Source organism: Scyliorhinus torazame, chromosome 11 (assembly GCF_047496885.1).
Source record: "Scyliorhinus torazame isolate Kashiwa2021f chromosome 11, sScyTor2.1, whole genome shotgun sequence".
In the NCBI taxonomy this organism is placed as follows: domain Eukaryota; kingdom Metazoa; phylum Chordata; class Chondrichthyes; order Carcharhiniformes; family Scyliorhinidae; genus Scyliorhinus; species Scyliorhinus torazame.
This window is the reverse complement of record NC_092717.1, coordinates 108,781,791-108,798,247: the sequence shown is the minus strand read 5'-3', so window position 1 is coordinate 108,798,247 and position 16,457 is coordinate 108,781,791. Positions and strand designations below refer to the sequence as shown.

Below are 16,457 nucleotides of genomic sequence, written 5' to 3'. Positions count from 1 at the left end.
GGAATGCTGCAACCGGCAAGACTGTGGGTCACATATCGAGGGAGCCACCACTACTTTGAGACGGCGAACGAAGCGTGGACTTTTATTGTGGAAGAAAAACTGGAATGAGCGGGTTATTAAAAAGAACGTTTGAACAAAGTGGTGGGGCGAATGTGGGGGGCGAAGAGGGGGGTTAAAAAGGGGGGAAAGAGGAGTTTTATGTACTAATCCTGCGATGTGGTAACTTTTCTCTCTTCCACAGGTGGTGATGGGGGGAGGAGGGGAGGTGGAGGAGATGGGGCGTTGGCCATTGGGGGCAGGGCCAAGGGAGAAGCGCGGGCTTGGTTCCCGCGCTATGATAATCATGGCGGGAATAGAGAAGCAGGAAGGAGGGGACGTCGCACGGTGCGAGCCGAGGTCACGGGGGGAAGCCGAGGTCGGCCAGAGTTTGCTGACTTCTGGGAGCAACATGGGGGGAGTAATTACGCTAGCGGGGGATCTAGCGGGGGGGGGGGGGTGGGAGGGGGGAATTACTGGGTTGCTGCTGCTGGGGAGAGGGGGGAGCTGGTATGGGAGAGATGGGCGGGGGGGCACCGCCTGGGGGAGATATAGCTGCGTGGGAACCGGGTGAGGAGCTGGAAAAAGGGGATGGCTAATCGACAAGGGGGGGGGGGGGTAGGAAGCCCCCCAACCCGGCTGATCACGTGGAACGTGAGAGGACTGAACGGGCCGATAAAGAGGGCACGGGTACTCGCACACCTTAAGAAACTTAAGGCAGATGTGGTTATCTTACAGGAAACGCACCTGAAACTGATAGACCAGGTTAGGCTACGCAAAGGATGGGTGGGGCAGGTGTTCCATTCGGGTCTAGATGCGAAAAACAGGGGGGTGGCTATATTAGTGGGGAAGCGGGTAATGTTCGAGGCAAAGACTATAGTGGCGGATAACGGGGGCAGATACGTGATGGTGAGTGGCAAACTACAGGGGGAGACAGTGGTTTTGGTAAACGTATATGCCCCGAACTGGGATGATGCCAATTATATGAGGCGGATGCTAGGACGCATTCCGGACCTAGAGATGGGAAAGCTGATAATGGGGGGAGATTTTAATATGGTGTTGGAACCAGGGCTGGATAGATCGAAGTCCAGGACTGGAAGGAGGCCGGCAGCAGCCAAGGTACTTAAAGATTTTATGGAGCAGATGGGAGGTGTAGACCCGTGGAGATTTAGCAGACCTAGGAGTAAGGAGTTCTCGTTTTTCTCCTATGTCCATAAAGTCTACTCGTGAATAGACTTTTTTGTGCTGGGAAGGGCGTTGATCCCGAAGGTGAGGGGAACGGAGTATACGGCTATAGCCATTTCGGATCACGCTCCACACTGGGTAGACTTGGAGATAGGGGAGGAAACAGGAGGGCGCCCACCCTGGAGAATGGACATGGGACTAATGGCAGATGAGGGGGGGTGTCTAAGGGTGAGGGGGTGCATTGAAAAATACTTGGAACTCAATGATAATGGGGAGGTCCAGGTGGGAGTGGTCTGGGAGGCGTTGAAGGCGGTGGTTAGAGGGGAGCTGATATCAATAAGGGCACATAAAGGGAAGCAGGAGAGTAAGGAACGGGAGCGGTTGCTGCAAGAACTTTTGAGGGTGGACAGACAATGTGCGGAAGTACCGGAGGAGGGACTGTACAGGGAAAGGCAAAGGCTACATGTAGAATTTGACTTGCTGACTACGGGCACTGCAGAGGCACAATGGAGGAAGGCACAGGGTGTACAGTACGAATATGGGGAGAAGGCAAGCAGGTTGCTGGCACACCAATTGAGGAAAAGGGGAGCAGTGAGGGAAATAGGGGGAGTGAGGGATGAGGAAGGAGAGATGGAGCGGGGAGCGGAGAGAGTGAATGGAGTGTTCAAGACATTTTATAAAAAATTATATGAAGCTCAACCCCCGGATGGGAGGGAGAGAATAATGGGCTTCTTGGATCGGCTGGAATTTCCCAAGGTGGAAGAGCAGGAAAGGGTGGGACTGGGAGCACAGATCGAGGTAGAAGAAGTGGTGAAAGGAATTAGGAGCATGCAGGCGGGAAAGGCCCCGGGACCGGATGGATTCCCAGTCGAATTCTATAGAAAATATGTGGACTTGCTCGCCCCGGTATTGACGAGGACCTTTAATGAGGCAAAGGAAAGGGGACAACTGCCCCCGACTATGTCTGAAGCAACAATATCGCTTCTCTTAAAGAAGGAAAAGGACCCGCTACAATGCGGGTCCTATAGACCTATTTCCCTCCTAAATGTAGATGCCAAGATCCTGGCCAAGGTAATGGCAATGAGAATAGAGGAATGTGTCCCGGGGGTGGTCCACGAGGACCAAACTGGGTTTGTGAAGGGGAGACAGCTGAACACGAATATGCGGAGGCTGTTAGGGGTAATGATGATGCCCCCACCAGAGGGGGAAACGGAGATAGTAGTGGCGATGGATGCCGAGAAAGCATTTGATAGAGTGGAGTGGGATTATTTGTGGGAGGTGTTGAGGAGATTTGGTTTTGGAGAGGGGTATGTTAGATGGGTGCAGCTATTGTATAGGGCCCCGATGGCGAGCGTGGTCACGAATGGACGGGGATCTGCATATTTTCGGCTCCATAGAGGGACAAGGCAGGGATGCCCTCTGTCCCCATTATTGTTTGCACTGGCGATTGAGCCCCTGGCGATAGCGTTGAGGGGTTCCAAGAAGTGGAGGGGAGTACTTAGAGGAGGAGAAGAGCACCGGGTATCTTTATATGCGGACGATTTGCTACTATACGTGGCAGACCCGGCGGAGGGGATGCCAGAAATAATGCGGATACTTGGGGAGTTTGGGGATTTTTCAGGGTATAAATTGAACATGGGGAAAAGTGAGTTGTTTGTGGTGCATCCAGGGGAGCAGAATAGAGAAATAGAGGACCTACAATTGAGGAAGGTAACAAGGGACTTTCGTTACCTGGGGATCCAGATAGCCAAGAATTGGGGCACATTGCATAGATTAAATTTAACGCGGTTGGTGGAACAAATGGAGGAGGATTTCAAGAGATGGGATATGGTATCCCTGTCACTGGCAGGGAGGGTGCAGGCGGTTAAGATGGTGGTCCTCCCGAGATTCCTCTTTGTGTTTCAGTGCCTCCCGGTGGTGATCACGAAGGCTTTTTAAAAAAGAATTGAAAAGAGCATCATGGGTTTTGTGTGGGCCGGGAAGACCCCGAGAGCGAGGAAGGGATTCTTACAGCGTAGCAGGTATAGGGGGGGGGGGGGGGGCTGGCACTACCGAGCCTAAGTGAGTATTATTGGGCCGCTAATATTTCAATGGTGAGTAAGTGGATGGGAGAGGAGGAGGGAGCGGCGTGGAAGAGATTAGAGAGGGCGTCCTGTAGGGGGACTAGCCTACAGGCTATGGTGACAGCCCCATTGCCGTTCTCACCGAGGAACTACACCACAAGCCCGGTGGTGGTGGCTACACTGAAGATTTGGGGACAGTGGAGACGGTATAGGGGAAAGACTGGAGCCTTGGGGGGGTCCCCGATAAGAAACAACCATAGGTTTGCCCCGGGGGGAATGGATGGGGGATATGGAATGTGGCAAAGAGCAGGAATAACGCAACTGAAAGATCTGTTTGTGGATGGGAAGTTCGCGAGTCTGGGAGCGCTGACCGAGAAATATGGGTTGCCCCAAGGGAATACATTCACCAAGGGAATACATTCAGGTATATGCAACTGAGGGCTTTTGCGAGGCAACAGTTGAGGGAATTCCCGCAGCTCCCGACACAAGAGGTGCAGGACAGAGTGATCTCAAAGACATGGGTGGGGGATGGTAAGGTGTCAGATATATATAGGGAAATGAGGGATGAAGGGGAGACTAGGTAGATGAACTAAAAGGGAAATGGGAAGAAGAGCTGGGGGAGGAGATCGAGGAGGGGCTGTGGGCAGATGCCCTAAGCAGGGTAAACTCGTCGTCCTCGTGTGCCAAGCTAAGCCTGATTCAGTTTAAGGTATTACACAGGGCGCATATGACTGGAGCACGGCTCAGTAAATTTTTTGGGGTGGAGGATAGGTGTGCGAGGTGCTTGAGAAGCCCAGCGAATCATACCCATATGTTTTGGTCATGCCCGGCACTACAGGGGTTTTGGATGGGGGTGACAAAGGTGCTTTCAAAAGTAGTGGGGGTCCGGGTCGAACCAAGCTGGGGGTTGGCTATATTTGGGGTTACACAAGAGCCGGGAGTGCAGGAGGCGAGAGAGGCTGATATTTTGGCCTTTGCGTCCCTAGTAGCCCAGCGCAGGATATTGCTAATGTGGAAAGAAGCCAAGCCCCCGGGGGTGGAGACCTGGATAAATGACATGGCGGGGTTTATAAAGCTAGAGCGGATTAAGTTCGTCCTAAGGGGGTCGGCTCAAGGGTTCACCAGGCAGTGGCAACCGTTCGTCGAATACCTCGCAGAAAGATAGATGGAATGGAAAAAAGAAGGCAGCAGCAGCAGCCCAGGATCGGGGGGAGGGGGGGGGGGGGGGGGGGGGAGGAGGAACCAGAAGGACTCTCAGGGTTGTTAATATATACTGTATAATATGTATAGGTCGTTGCGACAGATAATTATATATTGGACTGTTAAATTATATTTTTGGAGAGTGTTACTTGTGATAAGGCAGTTGCCAATTAGGGTTAGTTTTCATTTTTGTTATTTATTAATTATTCATTTTTTGTTTATAAAATAGGTCATTGTTATTTGTGTTGTTATAATATTAGAACATAGAACATAGAACAATACAGCGCAGTACAGGCCCTTCGGCCCACGATGTTGCACCGAAACAAAAGCCATCTAACCTCCACTATACCATTATCATCCATATGTTTATCCAATAACCTTTTAAATGCCCTCAATGTTGGCGAGTTCACTACTGTAGCAGGTAGGGCATTCCACGGCCTCACTACTCTTTGCGTAAAAAACCTACCTCTGTCCTATATCTATTACCCCTCAGTTTAAAGTTATGTCCCCTCGTGCCAGCCATTTCCATCCGCGGGAGAAGGCTCTCACTGTCCACCCTATCCAACACCCTAATCATTTTGTATGCCTCTATTAAGTTTCCTCTTAACCTTCTTCTCTCCAACGAAAACAACCTCAAGTCCATCAGCCTTTCCTCATAAGATTTTCCCTCCATACCAGGCAACATCCTGGTAAATCTCCTCTGCACCCGCTCCAAAGCCTCCACGTCCTTCCTATAATGCGGTGAAGGATTGTGTAAAGGATGCACAATGTACTGTGTTGGTTGACCAAAAATTTTCAATAAAATATTTATATTTAAAAAAAAATTTGTAAAAATATATCTCCTCATATCTCAGTTACACCTTCAGTAGGTTTCAGCTACATAGTTGAAACATGTTAAATTTTTTAAAATAGTGAATGTGTCCAAACCCATGACTGAGATTAGACAACTGCCTAACATCACCATTATTAGTTTCAAGGGAATGCATCTTGCTTTTATTTTCTTTATTTATTCACGGATCTGAACATCACTCAGACTTGTTGCCCATCCCTAGTTGCCTTGAGACTGAGTGGCTACTGGAGCATTTAAGAGGGAAGTAAAGTGTCATCCACATGTCTTGGGCCAGGAATTACATGTAGGCTAGACAGGGTAAAGACATTAGTGAACCAGATGGGCGTTTACACCAATTGATAATAGTTGTCATGGTCACAATTACTGAGACCAGCTTCACATTCTAGATTTAACTGAAACTAAGTTCCACCAGTTGCCATGGTAGAATTTGATTATGTCCCTAGAGCATTAGCCTGCGCCTCTGGGTTACTAGTCCAGTGACATTACCCCCATTCTATCATCTCTCCCTGCTTGAAGTGCAGATATAAACATTTGTTTCCCTGAATTTCCCTTCCCATTGAAAGTTGAAAACCTCATTTAGCAGAGGTCATTGCAACCAAGCTAGAAATTTACAACAAAAGAAAAGTAGACTGGTGCCATTCAGGAAAGAATTATTATGTGAAAGTTCATTGGATGTTACTCATCGCCAAAATGAAATATGCATGTTTTGTTACTTCACTGCCAATGCTTGCTAGTTGTGCTTAGGCGGAACATTAGCTAGCTGCTGTGCTGATTCTAGGACACAATAATTGAATTGGTCAGCAGTTCGCCGGTGATTCTTTTGTGCGGCGGACTCCCTCCCCCTGCAAAAAACATACTCTAAATCTCCGAAGAATTTTTTGAGCAACTCCAGTGGTCTCTTTAAGGACCACCTTGTACAACTAGACAGAGTGTGTACAGTGCATGACCCACCTATTTGTACCCAAAATTTGGGGTCTTATAATTTTCACATGTTGTTTTATATGTCATGTGGATATAAAAGGGCAGCACGGTAGCATTGTGGATAGCACAATTGCTTCACAGCTCCAGGGTCCCAGGTTCGATTCCGGCCTGGGTCACTGTCTGTGCGGAGTCTGCACGTCCTCCCCGTGTGTGCGTGGGTTTCCTCCGGGCGCTCCGGTTTCCTCCCACAGTCCAAAGATGTGCGGGTTAGGTGGATTGGCCATGCTAAATTGCCCATAGTGTCCAAAAATTGCCCTTAGTGTTGGGTGGGGTTCTGGGGATTAGGTGGGGTTACTGGGTTGTGGGGGTGTGGGCTTAGGTAGGGTGCTCTTTCCAAGAGCCGGTGTAGACTCGATGGGCTGAATGGCCTCCTTCTGCACTGTAAATTCTATGAAAAAAAAAGCTCACCAGTTTCAGCTAGGCAGAACTGGAGATATTGTTGCTGACTACACAAAGATAGGTAAGAAAGTAAATTGTGTAGAGGAAGTAAGGAGGCTACAAAGGGACATAGATAGGTTCAGTGAGTGGGCAAAAATCTAGCAAATGGAGTATAATGTGGGCAAATGTGAAATTGTTCATTTTGGCAGGAAGAATAAAAAAGAATCTTATTATCTAAATGGTGAGTGAGAGATTAGAGAGCTCTGAGGTGCAGAGGGACCTGGGTGTCCTAGTGCATGAATCACAAAAGGCTAGTATACAGGTACAGCAAGTAATTAGGAAAGGTAATAGAATGTTATTGTTTCTTGTGAGAGGAATCTATTTCAAAAATAGGGAGGATATGCTTCTATTGTACAGGGCATTGGTGAGACCAAACCTCGAGTATAGTGTACACTACTGGTCTCCTTATCTCAGATGTAAATGCATTAGAAACATTAGACGACTAATGCCTGGAATGAATGGGTTGTTTTATAAGGAAAGGTTGGAGAGGCTAGATTGCATCCACTCGGAGGTTAGAAGAGTAAAAGGTGATTTGACCGAAACCCTCAAGGTCCTGAGGGGTATTGGTAGGGTGGATGTGGTGTGGATGTTTCTTCCTGTGGAAGAATCTAGAACTAGGCAATTCTTTTAAAAATAAGGGGTCACTCATATAAGACGGAGATGAAGAGAAGTTTTTTTTCTCAGAGGGTAATGAGTCTTCAGAATTCTCTTCCTCCAAAGGCAATGGAAGCAGTCTTTGAATAATTTCTAAGGCAGAACTAGATAGATTGTTGATTAACAAGGGGTCAAAGGTTATCATGGATAAGCAGGGATTTGGGATTGAGGGAACAACCAGATCAGCCATGACCCTATTGAATGGCGGAATAAGCTTGAGGAGCCGAGTGGCCTACTCCTGTTCCTAATTTGTCTGCTCGTATGTTCACAAATTTACAGGCACACCTTCATACAGCACCATGCAGGCTTTTGGCTTTATGAGAATGCCGCCTTCCTTGGAAATGTCCAGTGCTCCTGCTGTTTTGTTGCTGCAAAATAAATGGCTGAGAGTTGAATTTCTGCACCACCCCCCATCAACTCCCTGCCCATATCTCCATATAAAAAACTTGGGTCAGACATTGCTGCACACTAGAGTGAAGAATATTTTATCTGAATTTTTCACACTTTTACTTGTTGCTCTGTGTAGCAAATTCTGTTATTGCAAATGAGCAGTAGGGAGGTTGTTCAATTTTTGGAAATAATTATTAACATTCACCACCATTTGATGCATGATTTGAGGATGCAACACAGTAAGGAACAATAGGTGGCAAAGCCCAACTCACTCGGTGTGCTGGTGTACAACTTGTAGTGGTCATTTACAAAGTGGCATTTTTTGGATACCAGTGATCAGGTTCTTTTCCCCTCATCCCAATAATAATTTAGCAAAAATACAGAGGAAAGGAGTTCAATTGATTAAAACAGAAAATATATCATTCAGTTGGATGAGATTAGCAGTAAAGGAACATTTAAAACCAATGAGTGCAGGCAATTTTTTCTGGCTCTTTGGGGGGAACAAATTATAGTTTGCTGACCTGATTTACAAAGTGTAAGCCTTCATCAGTAGCAGACCTGCTCTGGAGCCCTGGGAAAGTCATGATTAAGAGTTTGGCAATTGATTTGAGGGCTTTGATATTTGAACTGTAGATTATTTGAGAATTGTAAGGAACTTTTTAAAGCCAAAGTTTCAGAAGCTGGTTAACTTCATCAACTGTGACGTTTTGTACTCTGCCCATTGATTTGGAAGAAACAGTTACACTTATCTTGAAATTGGCTGTGGCTTTTATTTAAAAGCATGCTCGTAGATGTTTATAGCTCACAGCACTTGACTATATTTGTAGGATTTAGCAACAGTTATGAGAAAAAAATAAAAAGTGTATCAACAAAGTCAATAATTTGAGAATTATTTCAACAAGATCGATATCAATTGACGCTCTTTATGTATTATTGTTCTTTTCTAATCAGGGAGGGAGGGTAGAAGGAAAAATAAATAATTTGCCTTATCTTGCTAATTTTGAATGCTACAACAGTCAAGCTCCCTTGATGGTAAATGAATCCTTTGACAGTGTCAGTTTGGTTCTGTTGGTAGCACTCTTGCCGAAATCAGGTTATGAAAGGACTTAAACACAATGGGGCTGGATTTCCCCAGACCAATAGAGACGACCGGGCGGGTATCTCCGTCCAGCGATGCTGGAATCGCCAAGCATGATCAAGTGCGTCAGTTGGAAATCGAGCCCGGCGCAGGGCTCCACGTGGAATGCCATGCTCTGGTGCCTCGACAGCGTCATGAATGTGTTCTACACCACATGCTGGTCATACTCATCAACCCCTCTGTTACTGCTTCAAAAAACTCCAGAAAGTTAAGTTAAACAAGATTTTTCCATAAACCCATGCTGGCTTTCCTTAATTAACCTGCATTTGTCCATGTGACTGTTAATTTTGTTCCGAATTATTGTTTCTAGATGTTTCCCTACTACCAATGTTAAACTCACTGGGCTGTAGTTGCTGGGTCTATATTTACACTTTTTTGAACAAGAGTGTAACATTTTCAATTCTCATGTCCTGTGCACTATCCCTGAGTCTAAGAAAGATTGGAAAATTGTGGCCAATGTCTCTGCTATTTCCACTCTCACTTTTCCTTGTATACTTGGATGCATCTCATCAGGTCTTGGTGCTTTATCAACTTTAGGTACAGAGGGCCTATTTAATATCTCTTCCTTATCAATTTTAAATCCTTGTATTGTACTGATAGCCTCCTCTTTCAGCATGGCCTGGGTAGTATCTTCTTCCTTGGTAAAGGCAGATGAAAAGTATTCATTTAGTATCTCAGCTTCCATGCATAAATACCCGTTTTTAGTCCTGAATTGGCCCTATTCCTCCATTTACAACCTTTTTATTATTTTATGCTTACCGAAGACTTTAGGATTCCCTTTTATGTTATCTGCCAGTCTATTTCATATTCTGTCTTTGCTTCTTTTATTTGCTTTTGAATCCATCTGAATCTTTCATCTTCAGTCTGGTTATCCACCTGGCAAGTGTCATCAGGACACCTTTTCTTCTTCATTTTTATCCCTATCTCATTATCACCCAGGGATCTCGGGATTTGTTTGCCCTGCCCTTCCCCCTTGCAGGAATATACATTGACTGAGCCGAAACTATCTTGTCTTTGAAGGTAGACCATTGTTCAGCTTTGTTTTTCCTGCCAAGCTTTGATTCCAATTTATTTGACCCAAATCCATTCTTATCCCCATTGAAGTTAGTTTTCCCATTAATTCTTCTTAGTTTGGGTTGTTCTTTGTACTTTTCTATTGCCTTATGAAATGATGATCACTGTCTCCTAAATGTTCTTCTACTGCCACTTGATCCACCTGGCCAAGCAGGTCTATCCGTATCTCCTTTCCCATTGGATTGGAAACCTAACTGCTGTAGAAAATGTTCCTGAACACACTTGAGGAATTCCTGCCCCTTTCTGCCCATCGTATCTGTACACCTGACTAAGCGTCATCCAACCAATCACCCCCTCCAGCTTCTGGTCCACAGTCCTGAAGGCCCTGGTACCTGACAGGGCTGGTTTAGCTCAGCGGGCTAGACAGCTGGTTTGTGATGCAGAACAAGGCCAGCAGCGCGGGTTCAATTCCTGTACCAGCTGAGAATTCTAAATTCTCCCTCTGTGAAGCCGAACAGGTGCTGGAATGTGGCGACTAGGGGCATTTCACAGTAACTTTTGAGTACCCAATTCATTTTTTTCTAATTAAGGGGAAATTTAGCGTGCCCAATCCACCTACCTTGCACATCTTTGTGTTGTGGGGGCGAAACCCACGCAACACAGGGAGAATGTGCAAACTCCACAGGGACAGCGACCCAGAGCCAGGATCAAACCTGGGACCTTGGCGCCGTGAGACTGCAGTGCTAGCCACTGAGCCACCGTGCTGCCCTTTTCACAGTAACTTCATTGCAGTGTTAATGTAAGCCTACTTGTGACAATAAAGGTTATTTATTTATTAAGTGCATATCCAAATGTCCTCCAAAATTATGTTTTCTACCTCCACCACCCCTTCAGGCAGTTAGCCTCTTAAGTCACACCACACGCTGGATGGAAAATTCCCATCTAACCTCTCCATCAGTTGCCAGTTGCTCCCAAGTTATTGATTTCTCTGCCAACAGAATTGAGTCCCTCCCTTCCAAACTGCATCCAGCCTGACTGAGCAATGTCAGTTAATTAATGAAGTGAAGTTCAGATACTCTGCATCCATCCCCATTAATCTGAATCTTCAACTCGACATGCAGGAAACGGGAGTAAAACGTTTCAAACGCTGGAAATCCGAAATTTAAAAACAGTAAAACGCAGTAAGTCAGTCAGACAGCAACTGTGGCAGCTGTTTTCCTTTATTATGATTTGACTTACTTTTGAAAAGTGTTTGGTTTGATGACCCTGGGAAAACCCCGTGGCACTTTATGGAATTTAATTTAAATAGGAGCGCCGACCTCGACAGGAGGAACTAAAAGTTATTTTCAAGGAATTACTTTTTGGAATTGGCTATAGGACTTGTAACGTCACGCTCTTTTTTCAAGAGATGCTCTCTGACTAGTTAATAGTTTCTTGTTTTTAATTGTAAACTTCCGATTCGTTTTTTCTTTACATCCCCAATTAATCTCTTTAAATTTACACCGCGCGCCCGAGACAATGTGGAAAAACGGCGCGTCGCTGGCGGGAGCGGGAACGCGCACAGCTGGGCGGCTGGCAGCGCGCGAGTGGCCGGCGGTTGGGGCCGCGCGTGAGCGCGAGTGGCCGACGGTTGGTGGCTGGGGCCGCGCGTGCGCGCGGGTGGCCGGCGGTTCATGGCTGGGGCCGCGCGGGTGGCCGACGGTTGGTGGCTGGGGCCGCGCGGGTGGCCGGCGGTTGGTGGCTGGGGCCGCGCGAAATCCTTGGGGCCTGCGAGCTGACGATGTCGCTGATCCGGGGAAGCCGCTCGCAGGGAGTGGGGAAAAGCCGCAGGAAGAAGAAGGCAGTGCCGGCTCTGAGGCGGGACTGGGACAACACAGTCAGTGACCTGAGCGTCCACCGGGCCAGCCCGGATGAACTCGCTCGGCGCCGGCAAAACCGCCTCTCCAGGAACCGGGCGGCGGCCGAGTGGGAGCTCTGGCACCGGAGGGTCGGGAGCCTGAGGCCGCCCACGGCCCCCGGGAAGGAGTCGGTGCTGACGAATGAACTGTTGCTCGACCAGTGGCAGCTACGGGATGTGTTGGCGAGGTCTGACCGAGCCCTGGCCGTGGTTCGGGATCTGTTCGGCGATGGCCCGCGTCTCCAGGCCGCTTTCCCGAATGTGACGGCGGCTCCGGGCTGCGAGAAGGCGCCGCAGGCGGGGCTGGTGGCCCCGAGATGTGAGCCGCCCACACAGCTGTCGCTCCTCAGCGAGTCAGTCATGGACTCTCAGGCCCTCAATGAAACCGGAAACACGACCTCTGATCACCCACTGTCCCAGGAGAGCCTGCAAGAAGCAGACACTACAGTCTCCATGGATTATCAGGCTAACATCCACAGCAACGATCACTCCTTTCAGAGGAAGCAGCAAAAAACTGCACAGCCCACCCGAGAATGGTCCTGTAGAGCACCAAACCAGATACCAGAGACTCCTTGTACACCGGACCGTGAAGCCACCGTGAACTACACAAGCTTAAATGCTACTCCTGCAATCCAGAGACTGAAGTCAAGGGTGCAAAGCGAAGCAGAAGGCAATGTAGAACAGGATGGCTTGTCCCAATCCGAAACTACAAGTGTAATTCAACAAGTACTTCACCCTGGTCCGAGGAACTCCAAGGGCGTTTCAAAGGGTAAAACTTGCAATGTGTCTTCCAAAAGAATGGAAGACAGTAGGCAAGAGGACAAACAGGTGAGCTTTGAGGTACTGCAGGAAATGATTGAGAATATTGACCAGGAGATGAGGGAATATGAACATCAGACTGGACGCAAAGTCACTGGCTGGTTTCCACAGAGAGGTCACAGTCTTACAGGTTTCACCTTCTCATTGGTCAACTTGATAAGCAGACTGACCCACTATCTAAAAGATAATGAAATTCGACAGCAACAGGGGAAGGAAAACCAACAGCAACTTCTGGAGAAATTCAAGGAACAACGAGCACTGATTGATGCATTGACTGTAGAATTTCTGACAATGCAAAATGAAATTATATCTGTGCGGACCAACCTGCACCAGTATATGATCAAAACCAATGAAGAGCTGCTCTTACTGAAACAAGTATTGCATGGATCTACAGAAGCAGAAAGAAACACACTAAAGGCAAGGCAAATAATTGCTCATGAAGTTAAGGAGACAGCAGTAGAAGGAGGTAGTTTACATACTTGTGTTTACTCTGACAGGCAAGATCAAGTGAATAGACATATTTTAAGGGCTGCACCAAATACTGAAGCGAGACATTTAGAAAGCCTGGCAGAAAAACAATCGCACGCAAATCAGCATAATGGGAATCCGTTAGCTAGTCACAGTTTACCTGAGCATCTATTTGGCCCTGCTGTGTTACTTTCACCCCCAAGACAGAGGAACAGCCAAGTAGCTGCTGGCTCACAATCTACAGCCAATTTGTTTTCTGAACGACCTCTGCCTATTAATATATATCTGAAATCAAATGATGTACACCCCTCCATGCATAAGGAAGCTCCAATCATACAAGAAGAAAAAGACTACTTGGGAATACAAAACCAGTTGCATGATCACCAGGATCTTGGCAAGCAATGGAAGTTCCAGAATGCTAATGAAGGACATAAGAACTCGAGTCTTGCTTTTCCAGTTACTAATTTGCCTCTGATGTCTGAAATGCAACAGGCTGGAGCTTCCAATGACTCAGTGACATGTGTTCTGAGCACAAAGGAAAACCATGTAGAAGCTGAAGGGAGTCATGATCTTTCTTTGGACAAGTGGCTTGAACACGAAGCAATGTTATCTCAAATTGCTGAGCTCCAGTTGCAGAATTCTGCTCTCAAAGCCCAACTTGGTCAGTTCAAAATGGGTAAATTATCCGATTCTGCACCACAGATTGAAAAGACTATTTCTAGCACTTGTGACAGTCTTCAACAGAGGATCACTGAGCTCAACCACCAGAGTGCTGAAGCACGCAGCAAGCTTTTGAAGTTGATTGAACAGCAGAGACAAGTTTCTGGTTGTTCTGCATCTCCACCCATTTCTCCGATTCCACCCAAAGGTATATGGACAGAAACTGGAAACAGAACACTAGATGTGTTGATCCCTCTGCCAGATGGGTTGGCCTCTTCCACAGGGAGCACACCTTCCCCTGCCAGCAACATAAACAGAAATAGATCTACAGATAGTACTAGTACAACTGGTTCCTCACAACATCCAGACAAAGGTGGTGCAAATAAAACATCTGTTACTCAGAAGCCAGAAAGATTGAAAGCAGAAGGTTGGTTTGCGCTGTCTACTCATACCATGTGATCCTGATGCAGAAGTCCTAAATCCACATTTGGGGGATTAGTGAACCGGAGAACTTTCAGAAACCTAAAAAGAAAAATACTGCAAATGCTGCTGGTAATTTGAAAAAGAGAAAATGCAGTTCTGAAGGCTTGACACCAGAAAGGTCAAATTTGCTTCCCCACTGACTGACCTGTTTCCAGAATTTTGTATGTCTCTTTTCATCTTTGCGTTCTAATTTTTTAAAACATTTTATCCATTAAAAATAATGTAATTTAAAATTTCACTGAGCCGCCAGCAGTTAAATGTCTTCAACTATTGTCATTAACTATGGTTGATCTCCAGATGCAAAATAGTAGTCTTAATGAAGCTGTTGTAATGGATTAAGAGGGTTGGGAACTCTCTTGCCAGTTTTGCGTTTTTGCTAATTCAGTAGTTCCAACAAAAATGAGGCTCGGGATAGCAAATTGGCAATCCGTTTTACAGCAAATCTGACGTTTACTTTCAAAATACCCATGAGCTGTAAAACAAGATGTCAATTCACCATCACATTCAGGCTGAGGGGTGGTATTTGCAGTGTGTTCCATTATCTCCAGAAATCTTTGTCTTTTTTTTTAACCTGGCACAAGCAGCTGCTGCAGTGTTGAAGAGGGAATTTTTCAAAATTAGGATTTTTATTGAATTTGAATGAGTACATAATATTTTATACATTAAAATAAAATTTACCCCATTTTCACAATTGTTTTGTTTGTTTATGTGATGTATTGATTTTCATAAATGATAGATTTGACACTACCTTATCAAGCAGGTCCCAAGGTGTGACAATATTAACCGTTAATCCTTTGGAGACCTGGTGATTTGGATACTGCACTACCAACTAGAACATAGAACATAGAACAATACAGCGCAGTACAGGCCCTTCGGCCCACGATGTTGCACCGAAACAAAAGCCATCTAACCTACACTATGCCATTATCATCCATATGTTTATCCAATAAACTTTTAAATGCCCTCAATGTTGGCGAGTTCACTACTGTAGCAGGTAGGGCATTCCACGGCCTCACTACTCTTTGCGTAAAGAACCTACCTCTGACCTCTGTCCTATATCTATTACCCCTCAGCTTAAAGCTATGTCCCCTCGTGCCAGCCATTTCTATCCGCGGGAGAAGGCTCTCACTGTCCACCCTATCCAACCCCCTGATCATTTTGTATGCCTCTATTAAGTCTCCCCTTAACCTTCTTCTCTCCAACGAAAACAACCTCAAGTCCATCAGCCTTTCCTCATAAGATTTTCCCTCCATACCAGGCAACATCCTGGTAAATCTCCTCTGCACCCGCTCCAAAGCCTCCACGTCCTTCCTATAATGCGGTGACCAGAACTGTACGCAATACTCCAAATGCGGCCGTACCAGAGTTCTGTACAGCTGCAACATGACCTCCCGACACCGGAACTCAATCCCTCTACCAATAAAGGCCAACACTCCATAGGCCTTCTTCACAACCCTATCAACCTGGGTGGCAACTTTCAGGGATCTATGTACATGGACACCTAGATCCCTCTGCTCATCCACACTTTCAAGAACTTTACCATTAGCCAAATATTCCGCATTCCTGTTATTCCTTCCAAAGTGAATCACCTCACACTTCTCTATATTAAACTCCATTTGCCACCTCTCAGCCCAGCTCTGCAGCTTATCTATATCCCTCTGTAACCTGCTACATCCTTCCACACTATCGACAACACCACCGACTTTAGTATCGTCTGCAAATTTACTCACCCACCCTTCTGCGCCTTCCTGTAGGTCATTGATAAAAATGACAAACAGCAACGGCCCCAGAACAGATCCTTGTGGTACTCCACTTGTGACTGTACTCCATTCTGAACATTTCCCATCAACCACCACCCTCTGTCTTCTTTCAGCTAGCCAATTTCTGATCCACATCTCTAAATCACCCTCAATCCCCAGCCTCCGTATTTTTTGCAATAGCCTACCGTGGGGAACCTTATCAAACGCTTTGCTGAAATCCATATACACCACATCAACTGCTCTACCCTCGTCTACCTGTTCAGTCACCTTCTCAAAGAACTCAATAAGGTTTGTGAGGCATGACCTACCCTTCACAAAGCCATGCTGACTATCCCTGATCATATTATTCCTATCTAGATGATTATAAATCTTGTCTCTTATAATCCCCTCCAAGACTTTACCCACTACAGACGTGAGGCTC

The 16,457-nt window shown here is 46.4% G+C and overlaps 2 protein-coding genes across 13 annotated transcripts in view; both read left to right on the top strand.

The window, feature by feature from the left end:
* Positions 1-16,457, top strand: part of sulf1 (sulfatase 1) — an 821,278-nt gene that overhangs the window by 453,358 nt on the left and 351,463 nt on the right. The window lies entirely within an intron of this gene.
* Positions 11,659-14,967, top strand: spice1 (spindle and centriole associated protein 1). Its single transcript, XM_072467600.1, has one exon. The coding sequence runs from the start codon at positions 11,730-11,732 to the stop codon at positions 14,250-14,252; it is 2,523 nt and encodes an 840-aa protein (XP_072323701.1). The 5' UTR covers positions 11,659-11,729; the 3' UTR covers positions 14,253-14,967.